At 37.8% G+C, this 16,825-nt stretch overlaps 1 protein-coding gene across 5 annotated transcripts; it reads left to right on the top strand.

Annotated features, from left to right (window-relative positions):
• The first annotated feature begins 965 nt into the window (after window positions 1-965).
• Window positions 966-16,469, top strand: LOC120250036 (vacuolar protein sorting-associated protein 36). 5 transcript variants are annotated; one of them, XM_039258780.1, is made up of 9 exons: window positions 966-1,677; window positions 2,379-2,579; window positions 4,158-4,251; window positions 4,331-4,388; window positions 4,587-4,656; window positions 4,929-5,064; window positions 5,156-5,240; window positions 5,724-5,789; window positions 16,348-16,469. In XM_039258780.1, exons 1-8 carry the CDS (start codon window positions 1,075-1,077, stop codon window positions 5,779-5,781), a joined length of 1,305 nt encoding a protein of 434 aa, XP_039114714.1. In that variant the 5' UTR covers window positions 966-1,074; the 3' UTR covers window positions 5,782-5,789; window positions 16,348-16,469. The 5 variants fall into 5 exon arrangements, with proteins under 5 accessions (XP_039114714.1, XP_039114712.1, XP_039114713.1 ...); XM_039258778.1 differs by lacking the exon at window positions 16,348-16,469 and adding an exon at window positions 14,568-15,068; XM_039258779.1 differs by lacking the exon at window positions 16,348-16,469 and adding an exon at window positions 11,158-11,270.
• Window positions 16,470-16,825: the final 356 nt, after the last annotated feature.

Below are 16,825 nucleotides of genomic sequence, written 5' to 3'. Positions count from 1 at the left end.
GATCTCTTAGCTTTTTGAGCCTCAGACTTGCAAATCATTCCGGTGACCCTGAGCATTTCATGGATCGAGAGTAGGCTTACGCTTTTGCAGCCCGGACTAGCCTGTGACTCCAGATGGATGTCTTCGTCGGTTCAGCTTTTTTCTCTTTTTTCGTTATTTCACTGTTTCCATGGTTGTAGTTAGGGGTATAAATGAGCCAAGCTACTCGTGAGCTACTTGAGATCGGCTCATCAGTGCTCGAATTCGATTCGATTTTTCACTAGCCGAGTTGAGCTCGAGCTACTCGTTTATGTTGTCGAGCCGAGCTCAAGCCCAAACAAACTTAGCTCATGAGGCTCGCGAGCCTAAACGAGCTTATATATATATAATATTAAATTATTTATATATTAATTACAAAAATACATAATTATATAACTATATTGAATTACTTACATTATATATATTATCCTAACTCGAGCTTAAATGAACTGAGGTCGAGCTACTTGAAATTTTCAGCGAGCCGAGCTCGAGCACCATAGCTCGAATGAGCTCAAGCCGAGCCTGAGCCTTCGAATAATATACTCGAGCCAAACTCGAGCCTTCGAATAATATACTCTTGCCAGCTCGAGGTGATACTCGGCTCGGCTCAGCTCGTTTACAGCCCTAGTTATAGTCTTCCTCACCTTTGGTGAGGAATAGTTTTTTCTTTTTGTGTGGTTGTTCTCTCTTCTCTAGCTCTCTTGTTTGTCTTGTACTATTCTTTTTTTTTAATAAAGTTATGATTTATCCACTTTATAAAAAAAAAAAATATTTTGCTCTCAATAATTTTCCCCATATTTTATTAACAAATAAAAATGAAATTACAGCTTAATTCTCTATTAATTGTTCCTCTTGTTAATCAATTTTCCTTTCTTTCAATTTTCAAATATCTCAATATTTTTTTAATATATATGTTTACATATTAATTAACCCTCATAAAAAAAGCCCAATACACGAAAATAAATTGCCTGGGCCAAAAGCCCGCCAGTGTTTGTCATCCACTCTAAATTCCGATTTCTTGAACCATCGCCGGCGGCTCCCTAGCATGCCGGTCTAATGGCCGACGATTGGCTTTCGCCGGCGTCCCTCACCCCCTCTGCTCGCCCGGTCCTCTTCCCCGGCGAGATCGAGCGCTTCCTCCTCCCCTCCGTTGATCTCGTGGCGGAAGAGAACCCCGGCCTCGCTCCTCTCCGCTCGGGCCTTTTGATCATCACTTCGCACCGCCTCCTATGGATCCACGAGCCCTCCGTTTCCGGCCGATCGATGCCCCTCGCAGCCGTCATTCATGTGTTCCCCTTGAAGAAATCGGTGCGGAGCATGTTCGCGAGCCCTAGGGTTCGTATCCAGGTTGCTGTGGGGATTGATGGGAAGGTGGGGGAGAAGGGAACCAGATCGGAGGTGATTACGGTGGTGATGAGAGGGAAGACCGATCCCGATGTGTTCCTTGGGAAACTGTGGGAGGTTTTGAGAGCTAAGGCATGGGAGGCTACCCAGAAGGAAGGATCGGATGAGATGGAGAGAGGGGAAAATTCCCAGATGGGGACTAGAGTAAGGATGCCGGTTGTGGGGGTTTCTGGAATTTTGAGGAAAGAACAGGAAATGTGGGAGAACACGGATAAAAGCTTGCAGGATGCCTTTCAGGATCTCAATGCTTTGATGGTATTATTCTTCCTTTTTCTTTTTTTTTTGTTCTTCTCTTTTCCTGTGTTTTTCTAGGTATGTTGTTATACTGAAATTTCTAAATGAATCCGGTGTTGAGGAACACTTTGTTGATAATTTTATCAGTTTGACCATATATGGTTTTGTTTGTAGTTTATAGGATTTCATATATATAGGTTTGCCCTTTTAGGATCCAAGATATGTATGTTATTAATTATGTCACTGGTAGTGTAACATGTTTTAGCTATCTAGCTGTACTTTCCTCATATTCTCTTCCAAGTTGTGCTTGTCTTATAGTTCATGACCCATTAATACAATCAATACATTCATCCTCTTATATTTTTGCTTTTGCCTTCCCGGTCATTAATACCTTTTTATCTAGACCTTTAAAAGCTGCAAAGGATATTTTTTTTCCTGCATGAGCTTAAGCTATGTACCTATGAAGGTAGTTCTTGTTATTTGTCATTAGCTCGTGTAGTATTGTTCCAATATTTTAAGTGGTTTAAGAATGATCAAAGTTTTCAATATAGCTACTAACATGATGGTAAGATTATTATTCTTGATGGTCTCTTGTTAAAGCTTAGAATGGGCATTTTTATGGTTATGCAACAACAAAAAGGCTTGATTTCATGTTTAGGGAGAACGTGTTATTTTCAGTCTTTGCCAACTTGTGCATTACTGAATGCCATATTTCTTTGCAGAGTAAAGCCAAGGAGATGGTGATGCTGGCAGAGAAAATGAGGCAAAAGCTTTTGTCAGGACCATCTTCCCATGCAAACTCAAATGATGAAGACATAGGTTCTAAGCAAGACATCCAGGATTGGCTACTGAGTGTCGGTATAGTTTCACCTGTTACGAAGGAGTCCGCTGGTGCTCTATACCATCAGCAGTTATCTCGCCAGGTATTTGTTTGTTCACGAGAGACATTCTTTACATCTATTGGGGGTGTTTAAATGGACTCTTCTTAGGAGTTTTTTTAAGCAAATTTTTTGGTGGCAAAATTAGGAACATCAGTACCACAAGCCTGTCACTTGCATGTTCTTGCGTGCTTAACTATGTGTTTTCACCATTGACCTTTCTATATCATATCCACAAAAGCTTAAATGCAACTCAGGCTTTAAGGGGCAGAATAGCTAAAACAATTTACTCCTGTATTCCTGTAGGAGACTACTAGTTTTTATTGCAGATCTCCTATTTGGTCCATGGTAAATGACATTGATAATTCAGAGATGCCCATGTCGTGTAGTAGCACCTATTTTTTGGATTGGTTTCTATTGGATGTTCATCAATTATTTTTCTTTGAGAACATGTGCTGCTTGGTAGTCCATATTTGGCTGTGCAATGTAAGTTGCAAAAGGAGAAAGCAGAGTTTAAACTATCATTGTACATGTTTACAAGTCCAGAACTATCGACTGCTCAGCCAATGGGTAATTTAAATTTAGTTGCTACTGATGGAGCTTGATGATATCTGTTGAGCTCTTTACATAGGTGCACAATTACAACTTTAATTACTTCTGATCTTTCTAAAGGCATACGAGGCAATGCTTGTTTATTATAGCAACAATATCATCTCAAATATGATGAGGCGTTCATTTCAGGGGAAGCCGGGAGAAGTGAACGGAAGTGGTCTGACTTTCCTCACTTCTGATGTTCATTTGTTTTGAAGTGGAGAAAGTGTCACTTCCCCTATTTTTGTCTGAAATGGATTTTGAACTAAATTCATTTCAGTATTTTCTTTACTGAAGTGGGGGAAAGTGAGTTAATCTATAAAAACTTATTTCCCTCACTTTCAAATTTTTTTTGAATTTATAGAACTTCTCTCAACACTTATTTCCCCCACTTTCAAATTTTTTTTTGAATTTATAGAACTTCACTCAACACTTAAATTCTCCGATTCTATTTTTACTTTTTGACAAATGAACACTAGAAGTATTGGAAGTGATATTACTTCTCCCCACTTCAGGGAAGTGATACTTCCCCCACTTCAGCTCACTTCCCCCGAAATGAACGCCTCCAAGCTCCAGCATATCAGGGATTCTCTACACCTGGAAATTGGATACTCAGCAATTTTCTAGCTCTTGTTATATGCTATATTAGAAAGTTATTTTAAGTCCTACTTGCTATTGGTTTTATCACTATCCTGAGTGAGTTTGTGATGTTTGAGTCTTCTATAATTCCATTTTCTTTACTGATACTAACTAATATTAGCAATGCGTACCACTGTACCAGTAAATATTGTAACATAAGATTTATTTTCAAGAAATTGAAGTAAATCCTTGAATCAGTTTCTGGACTGCCTGGCCTGTTGATATATGCACATTGTCAGCCGGTAGGCATATTGAAGTAGTTTAAATGGTTGTCTCAGGCAAAGAAATGCTGTTTAAAATTTTCATCTTTAGATTCACATAGCACATAAGATGCATTAGTCATTATGCCCAGCATTGCTGCCTTTGATATTTGGTTTCTTTCACCTGTTTTAGCTGGCAGATTTTGTCAAACTGCCACTTGAGAAAGCTGGAGGGTTGATTGCACTAATAGATGTTTATTGTCTTTTTAATCGTGCCAGAGGAACAGGTGGAGGTCATCTTAACCGTTATCATTAATTTCATTTTCTTAATACTCTTTATTCTCACTTGCTCTATCTTCTTGCCAGAACTGATTTCACCTGAAGATCTTTTGCAAGCATGTGCCATTTGGGAAAAATTTGATGTGTATGCACAACAGAACCTTCAACTCTTTTCAGGTTTTTAGTGGTTTTTTGGCCAACGAATTCAGATAAATTTGTATATATATATATATATATATATATATAATTAATCTCTCTTATGAATACAATACTTTATGCTTTTGCTAATACCTTGTATCCACAATGTCAACTCTGCTTACTGTTGTTACGTTGTGATTAACAGTCCTATAATGCTTAGGAAGTTTGATAGTGGAGTGATGGTCATTCAGAATAAGGCCCACAGTGATGAGGAGGTAAGAACATTCTCTTTCGTTTAGATGAGTACTCTTGATTTTTTTCCATAAAATGATAATATTTTATTATTGGTTCTCTTGGATGTTGCTTTTTGTAATCAGTGGAAACAGGGAGAGGCATACAAATGAAAATATCATCTCTTTGTCATATTTCATTTTTTAATTGCTGTTTAGCCTTTGTTTTATGTACTCTGATGGAAAACTTATTAATTCCTTTCTTTCAGTATGCTGATATGCATCCGGCTTTATATTTGGAACTGTGTTACGTACAGGTACTCGCCAGAATAACTGCTCTTGCCATGAAACCTGATGCCCTTCGAATGGGAATAAGCTCCACTGATGCTGCATTAATTCTGGGAATTGCCCCTGCTATGGCCAAGGAACATCTACTTACTGCTGAAAGCAAGGGTATTTATATTTTGATGGCCTTATGATACTTCAGAGTCTGATGCTTTCGCAATTTATTCTAGTTAACAGCAAATGTCAATTGTGCTTGCAGGTCTCTTATGCAGGGATGTTAGCCCTGATGGTTTTCGATTTTACATCAATCTCTTCAAAGAAATTGATCCACGCGATATTTATTTGTAAGTTTCCCTTCATCCTCCAATTGATTTGCTCATGAGAATATTCTCATCTCTCATTCTTTTTCCTCAAGGCCAAGGTAGTTAGGTTTTTTCTGTGTCCTGAATTACCAAAATTTTGTCTTTTGTAGAAAATCGTTTGTTTTTAAGAGATATAGTTCACTTAAAAATGTACCTGTATATCAAAATCAAACTACCTGGATTTATGCATATTTGCCACTTTCCCAGTCAACTCCAAGTGCATAAACAGGAATAATGTATCAAATCCGTGTCAGGATGTCTAAACTCTATTCTTTGCAATCACACCCTGTTCTTTCATTGTGTAGGCCATTTTGAATTGCATCTGACTAATCATGGATTTCTTTCTGTTGTGACTTAGTAGATGTTCATGCATCTATTCTACCCTTATTTTTCATACTGAGTTTGCAGATTGACTGGCTATTTCATTGCTTTTAATGTTATTAATGAAGTATGGTGGACGTGCAGTGTTAAAGCGGATGGAATTATTCCGGCTTGGGTCTCTGCGTCATTGGCATCTGCGTAGGATGGAAGGTACAGCACTGTAGTTCCTTAAAACTGATTCATTTTTGTCCAAAAATATTATACAATAAACAAGAATGAGTCTAGCAATTTGGGTGCATCTCGCTTGATAAAAGGGTTTTGCACCTACACAGGATGAGTCATCTTGATCATGTATCCTAGCACATGTTGTGTAAGAATGCCCCCCCATTCAGCCAATTAGACTGCTTGCTTTTGATTTTCATAATTGAGTTCTCTTAAGTTTTTTCCATTTTCTATTTTTCCTCCGTTTCTCTTAAGAGAAAGGATGAACTACTTGTGCACTAGAGATGTCCCAAAAAAGTATTGGGCTTGGTGACCTACTTGTGCGCTGAAACCTTTAAAAAAAAAAAAAACTTATTTGGTCTAAATTTCTGGAGGTGTTGATGAGCAGATGGTTGATAATGACCTTCTCTACGGTAATGTTGAACTTTTTCATTGATGCTTTAGGCTCCATGGTTGCATTCAAATATGTTAATGAAGGGCTAAGTCAATGTCAATTTTTTTATGGTTAGGAAATCTATTTCTCTTTCCTAATGGACCAGGTATTACAGGATTAAATCCTCAGAGATAAGGTACCAAATCGGTTTGTATAAGTAGCAGATAGGGTGCAAGAAGGTATTGCATTACCCTGCTGTTTTTAGGATTCTGTCTTCTGAGCAGTAGTTGCTAGTCTTTCAGATTTGGAGTTACAAACGGATTTGAAAATTTGCATTATAATAGAATAGTTGTATATTGGGTTGATATATTCTCTACATTTATATTTAGAGATTGTGTTTAATTGAAATACATGAAAATTTGGTTTTTAGGAATTAACCAAAGCGAGGCGCCAACTACATTTATGTTTTTAGACATTCATATTTTGATTTATGGACATTTTGATCGTTAGCCAGAAACTTGTACTTCAAGAGTGTTTAGTATTTTCAAATATTTAATTACAGTTAAATACAACAGCAGCTGGATTATTAAATACCAAACACCAAAGTATCTTCAATATTTCTTTACTAGTCAACATCCGAAATTAAACGTTAGTATTTTTTATGAAACAAAAATCATCATTTGGGATGGCAAAATTCTTAGTACACTGCACAGCCTTCTTTAGCAATTTTGAGAGAGTTTTGTTAAATGCTTCTGCCAACCCATTTGCTCTCGCATTATAGATGGAGGTATACCTCCAGTCTATTTTGTGATGTTGTGCAAATCTCCCAATTTTAAAGCTTTTGAAAGCGGGGCCATTATCTGAGATAATTCTTCTTGGAGTTCCAAATCTGTATAGGATATTTTCTTTGAAGAATTTTATGATGTTTTCAGTCTTTACTTCTCTTAAAGGAATAGCCTCTGCCCATCTGGAGAAATAGTCTGTTGCAGCCAATATGAATCGATGCCCTGATGATGATGATGGAGGCTCGATAGGACCAATCACATCTGTTCCCCATATCTCGAAAGGCCATGAAGAAATTGTGGGATGTAAGGGATTCGGATGTTGATGAATAAAATCCCCATGAATTTGACATAGATGGCATTTTTTGGCATATTCAATGCAATCTCTGACCATGGTTGGCCAATAATATCCCATGCGCTTAATCTTAAGTCGCATCTTGGGTCCGGACTGATGTGCACCACATATTCCAGAGTGTACATCATGCATGACTTCTTTTGCTTCTTCATATGAAAGACATCGCAGGAGTAGCTGATCATATGATCTGCGGTACAACGTTTCATTAATGAGGGTAAATCTTAGAGCTCTTCGTTTTATTTGAAGGCTTTCTGATTTGTCCCCTGGCAATTTATCATATTTCAAATATTCCATGAATGGTTGTCTCCAATCTTCCTCTAGTATCTCGAGGGTGAAGGCTTCCATCTTTTCTTCATTATTTTCTTCTTCAACATCACTGAGAATTGTACTTATGGGTCTTCTATTTCTTATAGTGATTTGAATTTCATCATGAGTCCGGATTTTGCAAGCTCTTTTTCGCTATTCTTGCCAAAGAATCGACTTCTCCATTTTTCTCGATCTTGAAACCCCGCTCAATCGCGACTTGGGGATTTTCCTCATTAACATTTTTGACTTTCTTATAGTATTTAAGAAGTTCGACTTTTGTATACTTTGTACTCTCCTTCGACTTGTTTGATGATGAGTTGTGAGTCTCCAAATATATGAATAAATTGAACTTCCATTTTGATTGCCAATTCCAAACCAGCTATGAGAGCTTCATATTCTGCTTCATTGTTTGTGCATGACTCTGTAAGGGAAAGTGCATATCCGAGGATTCCTCCTTCCGGTGTGACAAACACAAGTCCTATCCCGCTTTTAATTTGTGGAAGCTCATACCTCGATTACGGCTTTTATGGACTGATGCCCCATCAAAAGTACGATCGCCATTCCGCTTCTTCTATCTGTAAGCTGTCTCTTCATCAGGGAGATCATAATTAAGGGGTGAATTATCAGGGAGAGGATGCGCCGCCAAAAAATCTGCTAGTGCTTGCCCCTTAATAGCTTTTTGCGGAGTGTATATTATATCAAACTCCATTAAGATCAGTGCCCATTTTGCAAGTCTTCCTGTTAGTAATGGCCTTGTCATAAGATATTTGAGAGGATCAATTTTGGATATAAGGATAATTTTGTGTGCCAGCAAGTAATGCCTCAATTTCTTCACTGCAAACACCAGGGCTAAACAATGCTTCTCAATGGGTGTATATTTACTCTCAGCTCCTATCAACATTCTGCTGAGGTAATATAATGCATTTTCCTTTCCATCTTCATTGTTTTGAGCTAGCATGGCTCCCAATGATCCTTCTAAGGCAGCAGTATATAGGATTAGTGGTTTTCCCGAAATTGGGGCCGCTAATACTGGTGGATTCAACAAATATTGCTTTATATCTTCAAAAGCTTTCTGACATTCAGAATCCCACTTAAAAGGTGTATTTTTCTTGACCAGCTTAGAAAAAGGCTTGCATCTTCCTGATAAATTGGAAATGAATCTTCTGATATATGCCAAACGCCCTTGAAAAGAACGCAATTGCTTCAATGTTTGTGGAGGTGGCATTTCCATGATTGCCTTGATCTTAGAAGGATCTATCTCTATCCCTCGATGTCTCACAATAAAACCCAGAAACTTTCCTGATAGGACTCCAAAAGCGCATTTCATTGGGTTCATTTTCAATTTATATTCTCTGAGGCGCATGAAAACGGTCCTTAGATCATCAAGATGTTTGTCTTTTGAATTTGTTTTCACAACCAGATCATCTACATAGCATTCAACGACTTTATGAATCAAATCATCGAATATTCTGGTCATAGCTCTTTGATATGTTGCCCCCGCATTTTTCAAGCCAAATGGCATTACCCTGTAACAATATATGCCCATAGGTGTTCGAAAAGGCGATGTTTCTCATCATCCGGGTGCATCTTGATTTGGTTATACCCTGAGTATCCATCCATAAAGGAGAACATCTCATACCCGGGAGGTGTTATCGATCATGATCTCCATGACCTGGTAAAGGAAAAATCATCTTTGGGACATGCTTTGTTCAAATCTCTCGAAATCAACACATATCCTTATCTCGCCCATTCTTTTTCTTCACGTGTACTATGTCGGCAAACCCAATCGGGTATTTTTTTCTTCCCCGATAAAAATTTGCTTCTATCAACTTTTTTTGTTTCTTCTATCACTTTTTCTTCTAAATCAAATTTCATCTTTCTTGGGGCTCGCTTGATCGAGTAACATTGGGATCAATAGCTAATCTGTGAACAGCTACTTCATTTTCCAACCCTGGCATCTCATTATAATTCCAAGCAAAACAGTCAATATATTCTTTCAAAAGAGCCTTGAAGGATTCTTTTTGTTCTTCTGTCAGTTGTGCACTTAAAAAAGTTGGTCTTGGGTCTTCATCACTTCCCAAGTTGATTTCAATTAACTCATCAATTGTTGCTTGACCACCATCCTCTAATTCAGGTGGTGCACTTTTCATCTTAACATCTTCTTCTTTCATAGACTCCATCATGTAACACGAATGTCTGGAAGGTTCAGAATAACCTACCCCTCTCTTGTCAGGATGGGAATGGTTCCATAATTGATGAAAATTTTGATATGATTTCTTTGACCAGTTTATTTTGCCCCCAAACTCTTCAACTATCCTCCTGAGTTTATTAGGGTACTGGCTTGGAAAGTTTATAGGTTGGATTTCACTATCGTCTTCCTGTTCAATGTGTATAATGTCATCATTTGAAATTTTGTTATTTTTAACTCTGTAGAAAAGAATGCCTCTTCCATCCTTATTTCGAGCTGGCACATAGAATGTCTTCAATTGCTCAACTGTATCAACCTTCAAATCATCTAGGGATTTATAAAGGCCATCTGGAACCCTTGTGATATGCAATGTGCTTTCTTGGGCGGACCCTCTGGTTTGACTTGTATCATTTTCATCTCCTGAAGATTCAGTATCACTGCCATAGTGAGGCAATGTTGATTCTTTCTTTTTGGATATTGACATAGCATTAGATGGTTTTGCCAAAGTCTTTTCCATCAAGTTCAATGTTTTGCCCCCTTTGGAGATACCAAAGTAGTATTTGGCATCCTCATAATGTATTTCATGGACACCAAAAGGTTGAATTTCGCCATCAATTACGTGTTCTTCTCCATCCACCATATATTTCATGCATTGATGAAGGGTTGAAGGGACCATCCGGTTTTCATGGATCCATGGCCTACCCAACAAAGCTTTGTATGAGATATCAGCATCAATTACATGGAACTTCACATCGAGATGATCTTTCCAAACTTGAGCGGGAGAGTGATAGATCCCAATGCTTTTCCCGACTATCGTTTGATTAAAAGCCTTGAATAATGATCCTTTTACGGAGACAAATGACATATTTCCGAGCTAATGCCCGAAGAGTATTAAGGGTCATTAGGTTTAAGGAAGACCCTGGATCAACAAGAATTTCGATTGATCTTTATCTCGTCCACAAGACCCATCACATATAATGGTCTATTATGCTCTGCAGCTCCGATAGTAAGTTTTCATCGGTGAATGATACTGAAAGTGTATGTGTTGCATACATAGCTTCTGTCATATTAATTTCAGCAAAATAAGCTTGATATTCTTCAGGGTTTTATAGGGCATGTATTAAAGATTCTCTGACTTCTGTTGACATCATCAGTGCATCATACATGCTAAATAGAGCCGGGACTTTCTTTAGGTGTGCCAGGATATTATAATCTGATTTCTTCAATGGTTTCTTTGGTATGACATTTTCCTCTTCTATCATCTTCTCTTTATTTTTTTATCATTGGAGTAGAAGCTTGTCTTGATTGGATTAACTTACCGCTTCTAAGTTGCATTTGATGTACGTGGCGGGGATACTTCATCCTCTTCATTTGGAAAGTTCAGCTCATCATCAGAACCATCCAGACATGTTATGGCACAACAAACACCTCTCACTTTGAAATAATCATCGATTAACTTCAAATTTCCCAGGGAAACTTGCTTTTGTAGCCATTCTTGAAAATTTCGACAATCTTCAATAGTGTGTCCCATAAGTCGGTGATATGGACAATAATTTGGGTAGCTGTCCAAATGCATCAAGCACGACCTTTTGGGCTTAGGTAAATCTAGCCCTTCTTCCATGGCTCGATTAAAAATCTCTCTTTTTTTGTCTTTTCTGATTTCAATGATTGAAGGAATGGATTTATCCTTAGCATTTGCTATTGAGAATGTCGGCTTCATGATTTTTGAATCAACATTATCGCTTGTCGACTTTGGTGGATATATCCCAGATTCATCCCATTTATTATCGACAATGTCTAGCGATTGCATTAGCCCTATCAGTGATTCCTCTGTCACTCTTAGTATGAAAAGAAGGAATTTCTTTAGCGAGCATCACTTTTCTCAAGATTTTATATTTTGGTGTCTTTGGAGTATAGTATGGATTCTTTGACTTTTCTGAGCGGTGTGGCTCTAAGAGTTTGGCATTTGCCTTCTTTACTCTTTTCTCCGAATGCCATCTTCTTTTTTTACGCTTCTTGCTAATATAAAAGTCGACCATGGCGATCATATAGTTCTTCGACTCGGAAAAAAACTATCTTCATCATCATTTTGGTTATATATGGGGTATTCACCTCCGGAAATAGCCACGCAAGTTTCCACTTGCATCGTTTCATCATTTTTCTTCATCTAATTCCTCAAGTAGCTCTTTCACTTCCTCGGGAAATACTCTTTAAGAGTGATCAACACCCTTTCCTTACGTTCATATTCTTCAAGTGATTCAATATATTGTTCTATGATGGATTTCTTGTGTTTTTGAGTGCTCGTGTTTTTTTGCTTTTTCTTCTTATTTTTCTTCTTGGTTTTGCTTTCTTTGGAAGTCCCTCGGGAGGTTTCTCAACATTTCTCCACTTGATCCTGAGGCTTCGGCCAACTTCTTGACATTTTTCTTGACTTTTTTTGGATATGAATATCTCCCACAACTCTTAGGGAGCGAAGGAGGTTTACCATCAAATACTGAGACGGGAGCATTATTTTATTACCCACCACTGTGATTTCTTCTTGGGATAATCCCTCATAGTCTAGGGTAGTCACATATCGGATATGTTCGATGAGGGTCATTCCAAGAGAACACTTTTGGAGAGTGTAATCTTCCCTTCTTGATATTGACGTTCAAGCCAATCTTTAAAAACATAGCAGTCTTCAATTGTATGCCCTAACACTCTGTGGTATGGACAATAATTAGGATGATCTTTCTTGCTCTGTTCTTCTGGTCTTTTGCACTCAGGCAGTTGTAGACCTCCATTTACGGCATCTTTAAAAATTTTTAGCACTTTATCTCTTCAGAAAGAGTACTTTTTGTTCATTCTATCTTTCAAAGAAGGAATGGGTCTTGGTTCGATTCGGGGAGCACCTAAGCTGAGTGGCTTAGCTTGTTCTGGTTTATATGATTCTATAGTGCTATTTCCTTTATCAACATTGAAGGTTGTAGCAATATACTTGACACCTTACGCTTTTTTTAGGTTTATCATTTTACGGAAGTTTGGAAATTAGACAACACCCTTGGGCTAGTCCTTTCCAATTTCTTGGCTTGTGAGATTAACTCTTGAAATGTTGTGATGCCAGATGTACTTAAGAAAGGTGTCATCCGACTATCAATGTTCCGAGTAACAATCCAACTGCTTGAGGTTGGTCCAAAGGTTGTTCACATTTAATACTCAGGTTTCTCCATCTCATAATGTAGTCAACTACTTTCTCATCTTTGTTTTGGCGAGTGGCTGCAAGATCAGCTATTGTAATCTTATCACGACACCTCCAAACCGTACTCGAAACGCATCTTTCAAATTTGTTGCCAATTTTTGAATTGAGTCGGGGTTGCAAACTTGCATACCACTCAAATGCAACTCTGTGAGGCGGCGAGAAAAATTGTCGAGGAGAAGTGAGGGTTTTGCACTTGTGTCACCACATGCTGTCACAAAGTGGGCCAAGTGTTGATCAGGATTACCAATCCCATTGAATTGTTTGAATTTAGGCACATTGTATCCTTTGGGATAGGGTACTAAATCATGATAGCCGGGATAAGGTTTGTCACTATCAACTCTTATCTCGCTATTTTTGGCATGTTTGAGTTCAGTAGCCACCATCTGTTGTATCTCCTCCCGAGTCATTACAACTAAATGTTCTTGGATTGGGATACTTGTTATTCCCCAGCCCCTGCTGAGGCAGTCTCTTTTAGTTGAAGGATTGAATTATTTGGCCTCTGTACATGTCGGGCCCATTTTTCCATTAAGGATGCCATCCGCTTTTTGCATCCGGAACACCTGTATCCATTAACACCATCATATTTTCATTCATCTTCTTGTATTACGCTTCCTTATTTTTCCATTTCTTGGAATTTCTTCATAATGTTGTCTGGTCTAAACCAAAAAGCGGTTCATCTTCATCATCTTCATTTGGAGGGATCTCGCCCCTTGTAATCTTTTTGGTGTATCATGTGGAATATGACTTGAACCTTCCTCTCTAACCATACTTTGAGAATCGGGTGCCCGTCTCGTGATCTTGTGGTGGTCCGGGGTTGTTCTGTTCATTGTTGGATCTCCTCGAGCTTCGGTAATCATTCGGACGATGTGTATTTCAATATCACTATCAGACATATATTCATCTTCACTCCTTTTTCTTTCGGTCAAACTTTGGTGAGAAACCCGAAGCTTGACCACGTGAAGCTGGAGTTGTGAAACTTGATCATTTGGCAAAGCAATTCGATCAAAAAAAGCAGTTTTACGTGCCTTGACACTAAGCGCTTCTTCTTCCGATAAAAATTCCCTTGGCTTCATTTTGTTGGATTGCAATTCCTTCGATCTTGCATATATCTTATAAAGATTTTTTTGCCAAAGGAAGTCTTATGAGATTTTTGGTGGTCTACCACCTTTCTTGTCATATGGTACGGTAGCTGACTCTGCGATGAGTTGCGTTCTTCTTAACCATATTAAGTGGTCCGAATGAGTTTTTGAAGGAACCCATTCGATTATCCTTTTGATTTTGGAATGACACAAAATTTAATTTGTGATTTGGGATTTTCATCTTCTTGGGAGTTAGTCTTGAAAACATTTTTCCTTGGCTTGGCTTCTTTAGATCGAAAAATTCCACTTTCTTTCCCTTTGGCAGTAACAGTGAAAGTGGGTTCATCATCTTCATCATATGCAGAAACTATCTCTTTTGGACATGTTAACCTCTGAAAGACAGATGTTCTTGGTTTCTCATCAGTAATATTCTTCTCAAATGCAGGAACAATGACATTTGGGCGTCGACCCCTAGATGGCAAACGTGGGACCGTCAGGTTTTCCTCAGGACATGATGTTCTCTTCACGAATTGTACAGATTCAGAGATTGTGCCAAACCTCATCTCAGCTCCAGCAGCTCCAGTGTTGAAAACACAGTTAGGTAGTTGAACTTCCGATCCTTCTCCCAGGAAAATAGTGAGCTTCGGGCTTCCGGATACCATTGAATTCTTGAATGCCATTTCACCTGCAATAAAAATATCAATATTAACTTTCTTGTATATGAATTATAAGAAGTAATGCCTTTACTTGTACTTGAGCCTCAAAGATGGGAGGAGGAATTAAAAGAGTCCCCACCGGGCATGCCAGAATTTGTGGGATCGAAAATACCCGCCCTAGCGTCGTATCGGTGAGGAGACACCAGGCGATATATCGAATCACAAATATTATTTTATTTTATTTATTTTTATCTTTGTAGGTTCTTCCATTCCTAATAGAGGCAAGCCTCCATTATTAATTACCCTAGACTGAAGTCTTAGGAACCTCCGATTAAGGGCTCAAGTATAAGTAAAGGCAAGAAAATTTACAGATTTTAAATTTTATTATTTATCTGTTATATATATATTATTACATCACTTATGTGTGAACATATATATATATATATATATATATATATATATATCATATATTGCTGCCTGTGCCTTGTCATCGAATTGATTGCACGCCGCGTTGCTGCCGTGAAATATATACCTCATTACTGTCTTAAACTTAGTTTTATCATCATTGCGCAAAGCCACCTAATAGACAACACCGTCTCCATTAATTAATATCAAACCTCCTTATCATCTCTTGCAACCCTCCAAGCTTTTGGACTCATCAAAGACGGCCAAAAGACCTTTTGAAGTTTTTTAGTGTAATGTAACCCTTTACTTCAATCTCATATATTTTGAAATTGATAATCTTCAAACTTTAGTTGTATCTTGTGATTCTCATATTCTCATATCACTACTAGTGAGAAGCATGTTCCAACTAGTGAGAAGCAGCCAAGTGTCAAATTCTCATATCACTACTCGGTGCATAAATCCATCTTCCTTTTCTTACTCTTTGCTTAATAGGCTTTCAAAGGTTTGGTGGGGATTTACATGCTTGCATGCATTTATATATATATATATATATATAAACTATTTCCATATATATATTTCTTCATGGTGGGCCCATGCTTCTTCATTTTTTTCCAATTTTTTTTATTTATATATATGCACGTGTATGCATGCAAGCCTTTTTTTTATATCAAATCTCATTTTTTTAGCATGATGTGGATCCCTTGAAATTGTGTATTCACTGCCAGCCATTAATGAGATTCATGCCTTGTAAATACCCACGTAAACTGGTCTTTTAATATATCAGTACATGTAGATGATACTTCAATGGAATGTCTATGTTTTGCAGTGAAGAATATAATATAATCTTTTGATGCTTGGTTAACTTTTGTTTTAAAATACAGTTGAATGGAAGATGGGGTGGAATAACAAATAAGTACAATCAGTACTGCTTTCTTTCATAATTTTAAGTATTGTTTTTCTTTCAACTGCTTGACTAATATAGCAACAAATAGCAAAAGAAATGCAATGGTTACATCCCAATGAATCTTTGCAGGTTTAAGAGAAGTAATATATATCAGGTTATACACCTGAATCACTTTCATCAAATCATGTTGCTATTATAGATATGATGCTTCGAGAGCTCCTCATCAAGAATCATGACACTTGTTTTTTTTTTTTTTAAAGGCTTGCATGTACAGTTTCTCCATTATTCTCTCTTAGTTCTTAGACAATATCAATAGCTGAATCAGGACGGAAGCACCATGAATCTCAACTCGAGGTTTCGATCAAGAAGTCCATTAAAACTTAAGAAATGGCGCACAATGAGAACCAAAGTTAGCGAGTGTGATCGCAATGCCATGGATTATAAGAGATTTGGCAGATTTAATGCATGTTTAGACTATCGAACCGTATCCAAAGACGGAAATTGTCAAGAGGAAGAGGAACGCCGAATCCGCATCCTCTCGAAAATCTGAAGCAGTTAAGTTTGTCATCAATGGTGACTGCAACTCTTCATCATCACTGTAATCATCATCCTCATCATATATGTTCTTCATTAAATTCGTTATTAATTCCTGCCATGAGATTCTTTATCTTTGTCCATATATTTAGCTTCAGCTTGTATTTCTTGAGGTGCAGATCTAACTAGTTGCCCCTTGGAGGA

The sequence above is a fragment of the Dioscorea cayenensis genome, chromosome 19 (genome assembly GCF_009730915.1).
Source record: "Dioscorea cayenensis subsp. rotundata cultivar TDr96_F1 chromosome 19, TDr96_F1_v2_PseudoChromosome.rev07_lg8_w22 25.fasta, whole genome shotgun sequence".
In the NCBI taxonomy this organism is placed as follows: Eukaryota; Viridiplantae; Streptophyta; class Magnoliopsida; order Dioscoreales; family Dioscoreaceae; genus Dioscorea; species Dioscorea cayenensis.
The sequence above is the reverse complement of the archived record's forward strand: the minus strand, read 5'-3'. Positions and strand labels throughout refer to the sequence as shown.

Bases quoted from the DNA above. Each gene is read 5' to 3' on its own strand.
- LOC120250036 (XM_039258780.1), top strand. From the start codon at position 1,075: ATGGCCGACGATTGGCTTTCGCCGGCGTCCCTCACCCCCTCTGCTCGC. The intron at 1,678-2,378 runs GTATTATTCTTC...ATTTCTTTGCAG, and splicing joins AGGATCTCAATGCTTTGATG to AGTAAAGCCAAGGAGATGGT. The intron at 5,241-5,723 runs GTAAGTTTCCCT...GTGGACGTGCAG, and splicing joins GATCCACGCGATATTTATTT to TGTTAAAGCGGATGGAATTA.